The 16,275-nt window shown below is 38.0% G+C and overlaps 1 protein-coding gene across 3 annotated transcripts; it reads left to right on the top strand.

Annotated features, from left to right (window-relative positions):
* The first annotated feature begins 39 nt into the window (after positions 1-39).
* On the top strand, positions 40-15,802 carry LOC119008150. 3 transcript variants are annotated; one of them, XM_037078253.1, is made up of 11 exons: positions 40-183; positions 2,225-2,539; positions 2,672-2,911; positions 3,001-3,131; positions 3,224-5,179; positions 6,059-6,379; positions 10,990-11,247; positions 11,337-11,540; positions 13,042-13,362; positions 13,552-13,809; positions 14,083-15,801. In XM_037078253.1, exons 5-11 carry the CDS (start codon positions 5,131-5,133, stop codon positions 14,268-14,270), a joined length of 1,599 nt encoding a protein of 532 aa, XP_036934148.1. In that variant the 5' UTR covers positions 40-183; positions 2,225-2,539; positions 2,672-2,911; positions 3,001-3,131; positions 3,224-5,130; the 3' UTR covers positions 14,271-15,801. The 3 variants fall into 3 exon arrangements, with proteins under 3 accessions (XP_036934148.1, XP_036934147.1, XP_036934150.1); XM_037078252.1 differs by having other exon boundaries at positions 3,001-3,135; XM_037078255.1 differs by lacking the exons at positions 40-183; positions 2,225-2,539; positions 2,672-2,911; ... (1 more) ...; positions 3,224-5,179; positions 6,059-6,379 and adding exons at positions 9,336-9,473; positions 10,484-10,804 and having other exon boundaries at positions 14,083-15,802.
* The last annotated feature ends 473 nt before the right edge of the window (positions 15,803-16,275 follow it).

The following is a 16,275-nucleotide window of genomic DNA, read 5'->3' as shown; positions in this document are numbered from 1 at the left end:
AACTGATTTCTGATTACTTCACCTTCTTCTTCTTCTTCTTCTTTTTCTTCTCCTTCCTCTTTTTCTGAGACCCTTCAGACAGCTCAGCTTAAGAGCAGCTGACTGGATCAACAGAGGTTGAACACTGCGGAGACATGGAGGCCGTTACTGGACTGTTGCTGATGCTGCTCGGAGTCTCTCATGGTGAGTTGCTGAACTTTTTAATCCGTCACATTTTACTTAGCTGTGGGACCAAAAGTGTTCCAATAGAAATGTATCTCTTCAATTGGCTGACGTAAATCTTTACTACTGACAAAAAACCTAAAAGCTTTTTAAGGTGCAGTCGTTCTCATTGGTGTCCAGGTGTGCTGTGGGATTTTGATAAGGCCAAACATTATTTTTGCAATATACAACTATGCAACAAGTGTGTATATATATGTTTAATGTTTATCATTACTTTATCACAAATTATTTGTCCAATACAGAGGCAAATTCTATTCCCTAAGAAATCCTTTAAGGCAATTGCGAACCATGCCTATCAGACCTGCTGTATCAATATCATCTCCACCTGTTGCCATTTTCAACGACAGCTATCAATCACAGCTCGCTAGTTAAGATAGGTCTTGCGTGACTGAGCACTGAGCAAGCACGCCTTGTGACCATCCAATCAAAGCACGTGAAAATGGCCTCGATGTTGCCAACTCGAAATCTGATTGGTTAAAGCAACAGTTTCATTGGCACTTACTTTAAGCTACAGACACCAGCACTATCGATTCTGGAGCCATCAAGGCAGATTTCTTTGACCCTGGCAACACATGACGGCTGAAATATGATTGGATAAAATCTTTAACATAAACATACTAGTGGAAGCAGCGCAACCAAGAGAAAAGCTATGAGCCATTTAATACATAGTCATGGAAGAAAAAATATATTTAAACATAAGTCAGTGATTCTGATAGTGTTTAGGCCAGCAGAGACAGCCCACCACTGCTTTAAGGTGATATGTCTGTCTCTCTGTGAACACATTTTGTCAGTTACAGCACTGTAGCTGTCAAAGATGCAATCATGAAATTCTGCAGGTGTGTAGTTGAGATCAAAATGAAGGTCGAGGTTGAAGATGGGAGTGATACGACCCTTGATCAGTGTATACTCGTGTGATAATTTAGTTATGACTACTGAGCACTCATGGGTCAATACGGTAGTGGGTGTCGTGGCCAGTGTGTTTGCATCACAAGGTGGTCTCTAGTTTATCTTCACACTGCATGCCTCTAATCACTGTTAAGTGTTAATCTGAACAAGTTATGATGTAGCGTATGGTATCATTGTAATCACTGAGCATCAAAACATTAGGAGTAGATATAACATTTCTGTGTTAGGATGTTTTGCACGGGAGATATGATTCAAAATACATAGTTTGGCAGAAAGTAAAAATGACCATCATGGCTGCCACGCCAGATTGAAAGGTTTTTTTGACACATCACCTGAACTATCTAATTTCCTTCTTCTTTCTGTTAACTGCTAACCCTAACCCTGAACACGTTATGATGAAGTGTATGGTATGATTTTAATCCTGAACCATCAAAACATAGGGGTAGACATCAGCTTTTCTATATTATCATGTTTAGTCCAGGAAACATGATGCAGAATACATCATTTTGTTATGGTAGAAAATAAAATGGCTGCCATGGCTGCCACGTGGTGTTTTTGCAATGCAGTTCCATATCTGTAAATGTCCAGTGTTTTTTTGCAGATCATCTGGTCAGTGAATTAATGTAAACAAAGATTGTGCAAACTACGGCTAACTTGAAACTTAAAGTTGCTTTATGTTGAAACTTATGTCTGTGCTTCAGTTTAGGCCACAAAATCCACTTGGTTAGGGTGAGGAAAACACCATGGTTTACCCTAAAATACCTGTTTTGGTCGCCACGATCACGGATGGAGGCTGTATGATTTCCCATGGATGGTTTTGGTCACTACAAACACTCCTGGGAATGTCTGTGGCTCCAATACTGCCTCCTCTTTCCACTCCAACTCCTGCCGTGAAAGTCTGCTAATAAACATTTAATGTGAACTTGATATGCCACGTCTGGTACAAAAGTCAACCTTGGACTTATCTGTGGTTTGCAAAAACATTTTATACAGACTACCAGGATGATATATTTGTTAATGGCATGTTGTCATTCATTTTGTAGCAATCAAACCATCAACATTGTTAACTTTTTTCAACTTGTTTTCAATTTCCCAGGCGTGGAAACCTACTGTGATGGCAGGCAGGATGGAGCTCAGTGTTATGGAGCTTTGGGAGGAACTGTGGTCCTGCGGCTGATGGACAGCGCCTCAGAAGTATTTAGATATGCATGGTCAAACGAAACAAGACTGATAATGCAAGGGACAAAGAATATGATTGTCTATAATCTGTTAGAAAACAGATCCTCATTTACTCCCAGTGACGGAACATTTCGGATCAACGATCTAATCGGGACTGATGGTGGTCAATATACTCTAAGACTTCTTGATGCATTTGGCTCTAAGCCTCGAACTCTACAATTGACCTTTCAATGTAAATAACTTTTTTACTTGTCATGTTCACACTCTACATATATTTGTATCTGTGTCTGTTCTGTACTAGAAACTGTACAGAATAACCAAGATCGTGTTGATATCTAAAGTGATGTGAGTGTGTTTCCTTCAGCTCCTGTGTCCTCTGTCCTGCTGGTCTCTGAGTGTCTGTCCCAGGGAGAGATGAGGGTGTCCTGCTCCTCTGAGGGAGGGGACAGTCCTCAGTACAGCTGGACTCTGGATGGACACACACTGACAGACGCTCAGCTCCTCTCTGGAAATAAAGACAGTAACACCATCACTCTGAGACAAAATGTCTCAGGACAACTGGTCTGCTCAGTCAGCAATAACGTCAGTCAGATTTCTACATGTGGTGAGTGAGAAGATGAGCAGAAAACAGTTTGATGATTATGACGCTGAAGATTAGCTGACATCAGTTATCGATCTATTTCTTTTCTGTAGGCTTCAGATTCACTGACTGCAGCTTATCCAAAGGGATGCACGTATCACAGAGAGTGCTTGTAACCAGCCAAACCCAGTGTACTGATCCAACAACAGCCCCGACCTCGATCACAGTAACAGAGGCGTCCACTGTGGGTAAGAAGAGTAACATCATGATGTCCCAGTACCCATGGTACCTAAGTCAAAATCCACTCCTGATTTTTGTGTCTCTTTATCTGAACAGATCAGTCCCTGCTCATCTGTGGTCTGCGAACAGTTGTGGTGGTTCTTATTTTGATCGGGATCACCGTCTATTTTGTTTGGAAGAAGAAGAAATACAAGAAAGCTGAAGGCTCTGCCGTCCCTGAAGAGATGAACTATGAGAACTCTGTTATGATGGTTGAAATTAGAAGTTCTGCATCTGAACTTTAACTTTCTCAACCAACATCTCAGTGTCGCCTCTCAGCTGCTGTGATTGGACACGAGTCTTCATGGACGTAAAAACAGATTAGAGTCTAAATTATAATCTCTTCTTATTCCTCTCAGATTCACTTCTCAGCAGCTCACAAACACCTTCCCATAATAAGTCTCTGAGTGTTTACTTCATTTGTGTCACTGTGGAAGCTCTGATTGAACAAAGGTTATGTGTTGTGACTCAGGTTCTATGATCACAAGTGGAGCTGTCTGACTTTTATGTTTCATACATGTGTGATGTTTTTCTTCAAAGACAAACGTTGGTGTTTTGGAGATAAAATGTTTTAATTTTCTAGCTGTATAATCTAAAAATGTTGATTTGGCATCTAAAAGACCAAACTGTCATTGTATGAGCATATTCACACGTGATTTAAATGTTTGAGTCTGAAAATATTTAATTATGTGAATAATGATTTTGCGTTTTTCTCATCTGATCATAATTACAAATATATGTTAATTATGTCATTGAGTAATAATTTAAATAATGTCAAATTTATTTTAATCAAGCTTTAATTTAGATGCTTTTCTTTGTTCTGTCTTCAAAACTTGTCAGTCAGTGATGTGACATCAGTCAGTTCATGAAAGCTTCCACAGAGAGGAAGAACAAACACAATGTTGTCATGGTCGTAACTGCTGCACCTGTGTAGAGCTGCACATTGTAGACAGGAGCCAGACATGTTGTTACTGGTGTGGATTTCTTTTTACAAGAAGAACATAACACAAGGGGAAAGAAAAGTCTTATCACAGTTATGGAATATCAAATAAACCATCAACGTCAGGAAAGTACTAATCAATAAAAGATAATCAAGGAGCTTTTACTGCTAATGTGACTTTACTAAAACAATCCACTCACTAGATATGGAGTGTAAATGATGTTTGTATGTAGAATGCTTAATATAAAGTATCTATAGAGCTGTTAATGTCTTAAGAAGAATTGCTGCAAGTGTAAAGTCAGAATGATTTTTATATCTTAGGGCATCTATCTTTATTGAACAGTGGTCGGTGGAGGGTGACAGACTCTAATGAGAGGACAGAGAGAGGAAGATGATGTGAGGAATTATACACCTGAGCTTCAAACCCAGAACATTACAGAGAAATAGCTCCAGACCGCTGTGGGCCAACAGCACAGTGTGGTTATGTTGATATTAGATTAGATAAAGTTGATGCAGTGAAACACTAAAATAATACAGTTTTTCAAAGTGCAGAGTTTTTGATCCAGCACACATGTCTAAGATTTTTTTAAAAAACTGTGTAACCTTAAAGTGAAAAGTTCAAGCAAAATGACAGAGACATGTTACATCAAGTAAATTCAACCTGCATTCATCTTTCAGTGAGTTCATTATTGTGCAGAGCTCAAAGCACACAACAAGATGTCTGCAACAGAGAACACTTTGATATGAGGAGAAATCAACTTGACATCTTGTTTCTGAGAGTTTTAGATTTCATAACTTTGTGCTGAAGACATTAACTCAGCTTCCTCTTTCACTGCCAGACTGTACTATTTTAACAACACTCTGCTTATTCAGGAGTTTCACACACTCTTTACTGAAGTCGATCACTATGAGAAGATGTTTCAGGCTGCTCAGTTCAACATCTGCATGTTTGCTGTTAAATAAAGTAGAGAGGTTTGTGTGGAAGCTGCTGACTGGATCAACAGAGGCTGAACACTGAGGAGACATGGAGGCTGTGATTGGACTGTTGCTGATGCTGCTCGGAGTCTCTCATGGTGAGATGTTGAACTTTTTAATTTGACGTTCCTGATGAAAGCTGCTTTATTTTATACACACTCAAATGTTGTATGTAGAAAAGATTGATTGAGTTATGAGGCAAATGGTGAATCTGAATCTCAATCACAGTGACTTCATGTTGTTACACCAGAACTATAAGTCCTTCAAATATAAAGGTTCTTCTTAGATGTTTTGCTGTCATATATTTATTCATGGCTGTACTGCACAAAAACGTTTGAATTTCCACAAAGTTTTTGATTGACACATTTTTTGCAGTTGTGAGATGGAATATGTTCTAATAGCACAGTTTGACATCATATTCAGATGTGTAGCAGCTCAAACTCTGACCCACGAGTTACACATCAGTAAGATTAATATGATTAAATATGTTTTTATCAGCTTTGATCTTTGTTTGACTGCCAATTTTCTGTGATAGTGAAACAACATGAAATATTTCCCCAGTGTTATTAAGATTACTATGCATGTATGATGGGACATTCAAGCTGTTATTTCCGACTTCTTCTTTTTTTTTATTCTTATTTTTAAAACAAAAACATATATACAAATGTACATATATATTCATAGTTTGGTTTGAGGATATAAAACAAAAACACTATTTCTTTTTGATATAAAATGCAGTGAAATATTAATATCAAAGTTTATTAATACATGAAAGGTTTAGATTCTTAAAACACATTACAGTTCCTTATTTAGTAGGAAGGGTTATTAACAACATTCTTACAGAGTGTTTTATTTTTGAGAGCTGCAGCAGCCTCACTGTTTCTGTAGTTCTGACTGTGTCTCATTGTTGTATTTTTTTTGGAAGTTATAGGATCATAATTGTTGACTTTGTTTAACTACTGTTTCAAAATGTCCAGGTGTGGAAACCTCCTGTGATGGCAGAATAAATGGAACTCAGTGTTATGGAGCTTTGGGAGGAACTGTGGTCCTCCGGCTGATGGACAGAGCCTCAGGAATATACAGATACACATGGGTCAAAAACAAAACAGTAATGCTCAGAGGGAGAAATGATAAGTTAATAACTAATCTGTTAGAAACCAGATCCTCATTTACTCCCAGTGATGGAACATTTAGGATCAGTAACCTGAGCAGGACTGATGGTGGTGAATATACTCTGATAATCTATGATACAAGTGGACGAGTGTTAGATCCTCAGATTCTACAGCTGAACATTCAAGGTGAATAACTTTTTTTTGCTTATTGAGGAAATACATAAAATTGATCAACGTAAACACTTTGACTGAACAACATTAATGATATATTCTTTAAATATTTGCATCTGTGTCTGTTCTGTATCAGACACTGCAAAGAATGACCAATATTGTGTTGATATCTAAAGTGATGTGAGTGTGTTTCCTTCAGCTCCTGTGTCCTCTGTCCTGCTGGTCTCTGAGTGTCTGTCCCAGGGAGAGATGAGGGTGTCCTGCTCCTCTGAGGGAGGGGGCAGTCCTCAGTACAGCTGGACTCTGGATGGACACACACTGACAGACGCTCAGCTCCTCTCTGGAAATAAAGACAGTAACACCATCACTCTGAGACAAGACGTCTCAGGACAACTGGTCTGCTCAGTCAGCAATAACGTCAGTCGGATGTCGTCATGTGGTGAGTGAGAAGATGAGCGGAAAACAGTTTGATGATTATGATGCTGAAGATTAGCTGACATCAGTTATCGATCTATTTCTTTTCTGTAGGCTTCAGATTCACTGACTGCAGCTTATCCAATGGGATGCACGTATCACAGAGAGTGCTTGTAACCAGCCAAACCCAGTGTACTGATCCAACAACAGCCCCGACCTCGATCACAGTAACAGAGGCGTCCACTGTGGGTAAGAAGAGTAACATCATGATGTCCATTATACCCTTCACTCACTAATCAAAGCTTAAGTCTAAATCCACTCCTGATTTTTGTGTCTCTTTATCTGAACAGATCAGTCCCTGCTCATCTGTGGTCTGCGAACAGTTGTGGTGGTTCTTATTTTGATCGGGATCGCCGTCTATTTTGTTTGGAGGAAGAAGAAATATGAGAAAGCTGAAGGCTCTGCCGTCCCTGAAGAGATGAACTATGAGAACTCTGTTGTGATGGTTGAAATGAGAAGTTCTGCATCTGAACTTTAACTTTCTCAACCAACATCTCAGTGTCGCCTCTCAGCTGCTGTGATTGGACACGAGTCTTCATGGATGTAAAAACAGATTAGAGTCAAAATTATAATCTCTTCTTATTCCTTTCAGATTCACTTCTCAGCAGCACACAAACACCTTCCCATAATAAGTCTCTGGGTGTTTACTTCATTTGTGTCACTGTGGAAGCTCTGATTGAACAAAGGTTATGTGTTGTAACTCAGGTTCTATGATCACAAGTGGAGCTGTCTGACTTTTATGTTTCATACAGCATGATATTTTTCTCAGAAGTGAAAAGTTGATGTTTATGGAGATAAATTGTTTGACTTTTTAGTCTGTCTATTCTGAAAATGTTGATTTGGCATCTAAAAGATCAAACTGTCATTTTATGAGCACATTCACACATGTGATTTAAAGGTTTAGTTATGTGAATGATGATTTTGTATTTTTCTCAGCCTATTCATAATTACAAATATATGTTAATTCTGTCTTTGAGTAATAATGTAAATAATGTCAAGTTTATTTTAATGTAGCTGTAATTTAGTTGCTTGTCTTTGTTCTGTATTTAAAACCTGTCTGTCTGTCCTGTGACATCAGTCAGTTCATGAAAGCTTCCTGTATGTTGACATTTTGATCATGAACTGTTCCTTTAATGACACTGACACCAGACTCACCATCAGTATCAGGTGTGAGGTTTCCCTCTACTGTTTCACAGAGGTTACTGTTGTCAATGGATCACTGTACTAAGTAAAACTCTGTTGAGAACACGTCAGCATTTCAGAGGTAAAAATCAGTAGAAAATCATAAAAGAGCTGTTCGAGTGGACATGCTTTATTAAAACAACCCTCCTCAGTGGATATTAACTGTAAAATAAGCCTACTTGTATATTTTTATCAATAAAAGTAATCCTACAGCTGTAATAAAACGGTCTGCCTCTCTAGATATTGAGATTTTAATGCTGCCTTTGCAACGTCAGAACTCTTTTAATAGTTCAGTGATCTTTAAGTGTCATCGTCCATATTTAACATGTATTTCTGTTATAAATGAGGAACTGAAGTAATGAGTTGTGTTGAAGAATCTAATTCCTTGTTACACATTAAAAGACACATCAAACATCACTCAAAGCAACAATTACATTAACCAACACTTCTTACAAGTTGAACAACTTATAATAACATTTGGATCATAGTGTCTACATCAACATCATACTGCTCCCAACATACATGAGGAACTCATACGATCACTTGGCTGGTTTCCTTTACCATCTTGTGATTAACACAGGAAGCATCACTGTGATGTCTGAGGATGATGTTTGAGGTTTGGCTGTCAAAAAAGATTAATACAGTCCTGATGATACTGAGACTTGACTGTGCTGAACTGTCTACAAACATGTTTTCATATAAGCGCAAACAAACCTCCAGAGGTTGGAAATATCACCTGTCGGCCTTAAACTACTTCACGATGGCAGAAATGGTTCATCCCATTTTTTGAGTTAATGTGGATTCAATCTGATTATGTGCAGTGTAACACTACAAAATGATACTTATGTCTAGGAGGGTTTGATTCAACACACACGTCTAAAATCTTTATAGTCATTAAAACTTTTTAACGTCAAGGTGAAAATTTAAAGCAACATAACAGAAACATGTTTATTGATGTTCCATCAAGTAAATTCAAACTGCATTCATCTTTGCTGTGATGTCAAAATTAGATGAATAAAGTTGACTTGTTTTACTTTTTCCTTCAGTTCATTATTGTGTAAAGCTCAAATGTCACAACAAGATGTCTGCAACTGAGGAACACTTTCATATTAGGAGAAATCAACTTGTCAAGCAGATGACATTTTGTTTCTGGGGCTTTTACTATTCATAACTCTTTAAGTACTGACTACATTAACTCAGCTTCCTCTTTCACCTCCACACTCTTCTATTTTAACAACATCCTGTTTGAGCAGAGTGTTCACACCTTCTTATCCGATGCTGATCTCTATGAGAAGACATTTCAGGCTGGTCAGTTTAACATCTGCATGTTTGCTGTTAAATAAAGTAGAGAGGTTTGTGTGGAAGCTGCTGACTGGATCAACAGAGGCTGAACACTGAGGAGACATGGAGGCTGTGATTGGACTGTTGCTGATGCTGCTCGGAGTCTCTCATGGTGAGATGTTGAACTTTTTAATTTGATGTTCCTGATGACAGCTGCTTTATTTTATACACACTCAAATGCCGTATGTAGAAAAGACTGACTGAGTTATGAAGCTAATGCTGAATCTGAATCTGTATCACAGAGACATCATGTCGTTACACCAGAACTATAATTCCTTCAACATATAAAGGTTCTTTTTAGATGTTTTACTGTTATATATTTGTTCATGGCTGTACTGCACAAAAACATTTGAATTTCCACAAAGTTTTTGATTTGACACATCTTTTGCAGTTGTGAGATGGAATATGTTCTAAAAGTAGTTTTAAAAAAAAAAAAAAAATTTGGCCTTTTCTGGCTTTATTGATGGGATAGCTGAAGAGTGTGACAGGAAACAGGGTAAGAGAGGGGGAGTGACACGCAGCAAAGGAACCCAGGCTGGGAGTCCAACCTGGTCCACTGCAGCGCCTCGGCACATGGGTCACGCATGCTACCAACCGAGCTAAGCGGTGCCCCTAAAAGTTGTTTGACACCATCTTCAGATGTGTTGCAGCTCAAACACTGACCCACGAGTTACACATCAACTGAATAAATGTGATCACATTTTTTCTTATCAGCTTTGATCTTTGTTTGACTGCCAATTTTCTGTGATAGTGAAACAACATAAAATATTTCCCCAGTGTTATTAAGAGTACTATGCATGTATGACGGGAAATTCAAGCTATTATTTTAATTTATTATTTCAAACCAAAACACTATTTCTGTGTGATACAAAATACATAAAAATATTAATATCAAAGTTTATTAATACATGAAAGTTTTAGATTCTTAAAACACATTACAGTTCCTTATTTAGTAGGAAGGGTTATTAACAACATTCTTATAGAGTGTTTTTTTTTTTTTTTGAGAGTTGCAGCAACCTCACTGTTTCTGTAGTTCTGACTGTGTCTCATTGTTGTATCTTTTTTGGAAGTTATAGGATTATAATTGTTAACTTTATTTAACTTCTGTTTCAAAATGTCCAGGTGTGGAAACCTCCTGTGATGGCAGAATAAATGGAACTCAGTGTTACGGAGCTTTGGGAGGAACTGTGGTCCTCCGGCTGATGAACAGAGCCTCAGGAATATACAGATACAAATGGGTCAAAAACAAAACAGTAATACTCAGAGGGAGAAATGATAAGTTAAAAACTAATCTGTTAGAAACCAGATCCTCATTTACTCCCAGTGATGGAACATTTAGGATCAGTAACCTGAGCAGGACTGATGGTGGTGAATATACTCTGAAAATCTATGATACAAGTGGACGAGTGTTAGATCCTCAAATTCTACAGCTGAACATTCAAGGTGAATAACTTTTTTGGCTTATTGAGGAAATACATAAAATTGATCAACATAAACACTTTGACTGAACAACATTAATTATATATTCTTCATATATCTGTATCTGTGACTGTTAGAATCTATAGAAACTGTAGAGAATAACCAAGATTGTGTTGATATCTAAAGTGATGTGAGTGTGTTTCCTTCAGCTCCTGTGTTCTCTGTCCTGCTGGTCTCTGAGTGTCTGTCCCAGGGAGAGATGAGGGTGTCCTGCTCCTCTGAGGGAGGGGACAGTCCTCAGTACAGCTGGACTCTGGATGGACACACACTGACAGACGCTCAGCTCCTCTCTGGAAATAAAGACAGTAACACCATCACTCTGAGACAAGACGTCTCAGGACAACTGGTCTGCTCAGTCAGCAATAACGTCAATAGCGTCTCGCAGAACAAAACGATATCTACCTGTGGTGAGTGAGAACATGATAAAAAATACTTATAATTACAACACTGATTCCGAAACTCTGTCCATCAGTGATGATCTGTTGCTTTTCTGTAGGTTTCATATTCGTTGACTGCATCTCCAATGGGACGCACATATCACAGTGGGTGTTTGAAGCCAATAACACCCTGTGTGTTGAGTCAACAACAGCCTGTACCTCCACCACTGAGGATAAGGAGTCTGGCACCACAGTGCTGACTGTACCAACTAAACCACCAACAGCCCCGACCACGATCACAGAAACGGAGGCGTCCACCGAGGGTAAGGAGAGTCACATCATAATGTCCATTAAACTCTCCACTCACTCATCAAACTGCTGCTCCGTCCTGAGGAGATGACCCATGAAAACTAACTCTCCTGTCACGGCAACAGATCTAGTTTTATAAGAGGAAATATAAACTGTGCACACAGATGACTTGTTGTTTCTGAGACTTGAAGTGTCAATAACTTACAAAGTACTGATCACATTAAGTCAGCTTCCTCTATCATCACCAAACTGCACTATTTCAACACACTTAGTTTTCATGCCTATTAATGTTAAACTGATAACTTCATCATCATCTTCTTCTTTTTCTTCTTCATACTGTCTTTCTGAGACATTTCAGGCTGCTCAGTTTAAGATCGGCATGTTTGCTGTTAAATAAACCAGATTTGATTTTACATTTTTATTTCATTACATGCAGCTGTGGGATAAAATATGTTCTAAAAGTACAGTTGGACATCATCTTCAGATGTGTTTCAGCTCAAAGATTGACCCACATGTTACACTTAAATGAAACTAATATGATTAAATATGTTTTTTTTTTCTTTCACCATAAAATGACTGTCAAAGATCTGTGATAGTGAAACAACATCAAAGCTCTCTGGTGTAATTTTTAAATGAAGGCTTGTGTTTAACTTTTACTTACATAGTAAATTACTATAGACTGTAAATTCAAGCAGCTTTTTTCCCTTTTCTTTTTCTTTTCCTTCGTTTACTGATACTGAAATACACAATCCAGATACAAAAGACTACACAGTGTTGAAAAACATTTGCATACAGTTTATAGTGACTGAAAGAGGCTTAAAAAACTATGTTTGACAGAAAAATCTGTACTTTAGTGACTCAACTTAATATGTTCATGAACATATGTGATACAGATATATTCATAGTTTGTTCTGAGCGGGTAAAACTAAAAGACTATTTCTGTTTTACACATAGACATTAAAATACAAATGTTGAAATTAATCATTAAATCAACATTTCTAGATTTCTAAAATTGACAGTGCATTGTAATATAGTAGAAAGGTTAATAATTGAAAGTGTTATATTGTGATTTGTAAAACAAATATACAAATGTAAGAATGTTTCATTTCATATATATCATCATGTATAATATATATTTATATTTATTATGGGTTATTGTGATTTTAATGTTGGCATGTTTGAGTTTATCAAATCGTCATTACAGTCTGTTGGTTAGTTTCATCAATGTCAATACATTATAGTTGCATTATGTGTTTATGTAAAATATTAATCTGAAAAAAGTGACAACTTATTGTATCTGTAAAATGAATGTTGTACCTCACAACTGTACTTGATTAGACTACTTTAGTAAATGTACTTAGTAACATTCCACCACTGGTCACAGGCCTGTGACAGAGAGCTGCAGCAGCCTCACTGTTTCTGTAGTTCTGACTGTGTCTCATTGTTAATGATTTTTTGGAGGTTAAATGATCAAAATTGTTAACTTTAATTCAACTTCTGTTTCAAAATGTCCAGGTGTGGAAACCTCCTGTGATGGCAGAATAAATGGAACTCAGTGTTATGGAGCTTTGGGAGGAACTGTGGTCCTCCGGCTGATGGACAGAGCCTCAGGAATACACAGATACCAATGGAACAAAAACAAAACAGTAATACTCAGAGGGAGAAATGATAAGTTAATAACTAATCTGTTAGAAACCAGATCCTCATTTACTCCCAGTGATGGAACATTTAGGATCAATAACCTGAGCAGGACTGATGGTGGTGAATATACTCTGAAAATCTTTGAGACAAGTGGACGAGTGTTAGATTCTCAGATTCTACAGCTGAACATTCAAGGTGAGTAACTTTCTTTGCTTACTGAGGAAATAAGAAACATTGATCAACATAAACGCTTTGACTGAAGAACATTTATTATATATTCTTCATATATCTGTATATGTGTCTGTTAGAATAGAAATATAGAAACTGTAGAGAATATCCAAGATTGTGTTAATATCTAAAGTGATGTGAGTGTGTTTCCTTCAGCTCCTGTGTCCTCTGTCCTGCTGGTCCCTGAGTGTCTGTCCCAGGGAGAGATGAGGGTGTCCTGCTCCTCTGAGGGAGGGGACAGTCCTCAGTACAGCTGGACTCTGGATGGACACACACTGACAGACGCTCAGCTCCTCTCTGGAAATAAAGACAGAAACACCATCACTCTGAGACAAGACGTCTCAGGACAACTGGTCTGCTCAGTCAGCAATAACGTCAGTCGAGTCTCCAAGGACGAGATGATGTCTACCTGTGGTGAGTGAGAACATAATGAAAAATAACTGATAATCACATCATATTACATTTTATCCATTGACTGCATCTCCAATGCGACGCATATATCACAGTGGGTGCATGAAGCCAATAACACTTTTGCACTGAGCAAACTGAGGGTAAGAAGAATTGCACGATAACATCCACAAAACTCCTCACTAACATCACACACACTCTATTTAAACAGTTACTCAGCTAACTCTTCTGTCCTGTCACAGCAATAAATTGACATGTGATTTTTGTGTCTCGGAACAGATCAGTTCCTGCTCATACTTGGTTTGCGAGCAGCTGTGGTGATTCTTATATTTAGTGGGATCACCGTCTATTTTGTTTGGAAGAAGAAGAAATATGAGAAAGCTGAAGGCTCTGCCGTCCCTGAAGAGATGAACTATGAGAACTCTGTTGTGATGGTTGAAATTAGAAGTTCTGCATCTGAACTTTAACTTTCTCAACCAACATCTCAGTGTCGCCTCTCAGCTGCTGTGATTGGACACGAGTCTTCATGGATGTAAAAACAGATTAGAGTCTAAATTATAATCTCTTCTTATTCCTCTCAGATTCACTTCTCAGCAGCTCACAAACACCTTCCCATAATAAGTCTCTGAGTGTTTTCATCATTTGTGTCACTGTGGAAGCTCTGATTGATCAAAGGTTATGTGTTGTAACTCAGGTTCTATGATCACAAGTGGAGCTGTCTGTTTCATATGCTTGACATTTTTCTCAGAAGAGAAAAGTTGATGTTTTGAAGATTAAATGTTTTAATTTTCTAGCTGTATATTCTAAAAATGTTGATTTGGCATCTAAAAGACCAAACTCACCTTTCATGAGCATATTCACATGTGATTTAAATGTTTGAGTCTGAAAATATTTAATTATGTGAATAATGATTTTGTGTTTTTCTCATCTGATCGTAATTACTAATACATGTTAATTCTGTCATTGAGTAATAATTTAAATAATGTCAAATTTATTTTGATCAAGCTTTAATTTAGTTGCTTTTCTTTGTTCTGTATTTAAAACCTGTCAGTCAGTCATGTGACATCAGTCAGTTCATGAAAGCTTCCTGTATGTTGACATTTTGATCATGAACTGTTCCTTTAATGACAGCTGATACCAGATTCATCACCAGTATCAGACGTGAGGTTTCCCTCTACTGCTTCACAGAGGTTACTGTTGTTGCATTCACTGACTGAACAAGTGCAGCATCCACACTCAGCAGATGGTGGTATGCTCCTTTAGAATTGTATTGTGAGCAGCCAATAAACACAGAGAGGAAGAACAAACACACTGTTGTCCGCTCATAACTGCTGCACCTGTGTAGAGCTGTGCAATGTAGACAGGAGCCAGACATGTTGTTACTGGTGTGGATTTCTTTTTACAAGTCACAGTTATGGAATATCAAAGAAACCATCAATGTCAGGAAAAGTACTAATCAATAAAAGATAATCAAGGAGCTTTACTGCTCATGTGGCTTTACTAAAACAATCTGCTCACTAGATATTGAGTGTAAATGATGCTTGTTTGAATAGAATACCTAATATAAAGTATCTATAGAGCCCTTAATGTCTTAAGAATCCTTTAATAAATCGTTCTGCCTCTCTAGACTTTTATTATTTGTTGCTGCAAGTGTAATGTCAGAATGATTTTTTATATTTTAGGGCATCTATCTTTATTGAACAGTCTGTGGAGGGCAACAGACTCTAATGAGAGGACAGAGAGAGGAAGATGACTCGAGGAATTATACACCTGAGCTTCTGTAGTCGCAAATATAAACAGGGTCATTATCATGCAAATAAATTGATTTGAGAATACACATTGCAGTTCTGTGTTAACAGGGAATTTGAGCCTGATGTAAGACCAAGGTTTGATGCTCCCTTCATAATAAGAAGGCTGGAGTGAGGGAGCGTCAGGTGCAGCCACAGCTTACCCAAGGTCACAGATAAGGGCCTGGGTGAGACACTTTGTAGGCTTTAAGGAAGACAGACAAAAATGAGAATAGTAAGATGACAGTCTCTCATGACGAGGGGGTTGGTCCAGGAGGGCATTGGTGACCTTGACCCCAAGTATAAAAGAGGGTGATTGGGGGAGATTTCTCAGTTGCCCCGGGGTACCTCATGAACTTTTTCTCTTGGAATAAACAGCTTTTTGGACTGAAGACTTGCTGCCTCGCCTCTGATTTGGACTTAGTCTCTGAGCTGTCTTGTCTCTGGTTTGGACTTAGACTCAGAGCCGTTTCTCCTCAGATTCAGACTTTAACTTTTGAGCAGAGTCACAGGGTCAGATAGTGGAATAACTAGACGGATAAGGAAGGTAGTCTCCCACTACACTTCAAACCCAGAACATTACAGAGAAATAGCTCCAGACCGCTGTGGGCCAACAGCACAGTGTGGTTATGTTGATATTAGATTAGATAAAGTTGATGCAGTGAAACACTAAAATAATAAAGTA

Source organism: Acanthopagrus latus, chromosome 18, assembly GCF_904848185.1.
Source record: "Acanthopagrus latus isolate v.2019 chromosome 18, fAcaLat1.1, whole genome shotgun sequence".
Lineage (NCBI taxonomy): Eukaryota > Metazoa > Chordata > Actinopteri > Spariformes > Sparidae > Acanthopagrus > Acanthopagrus latus.
This window is presented reverse-complemented; position numbering and strand designations above follow the sequence as displayed.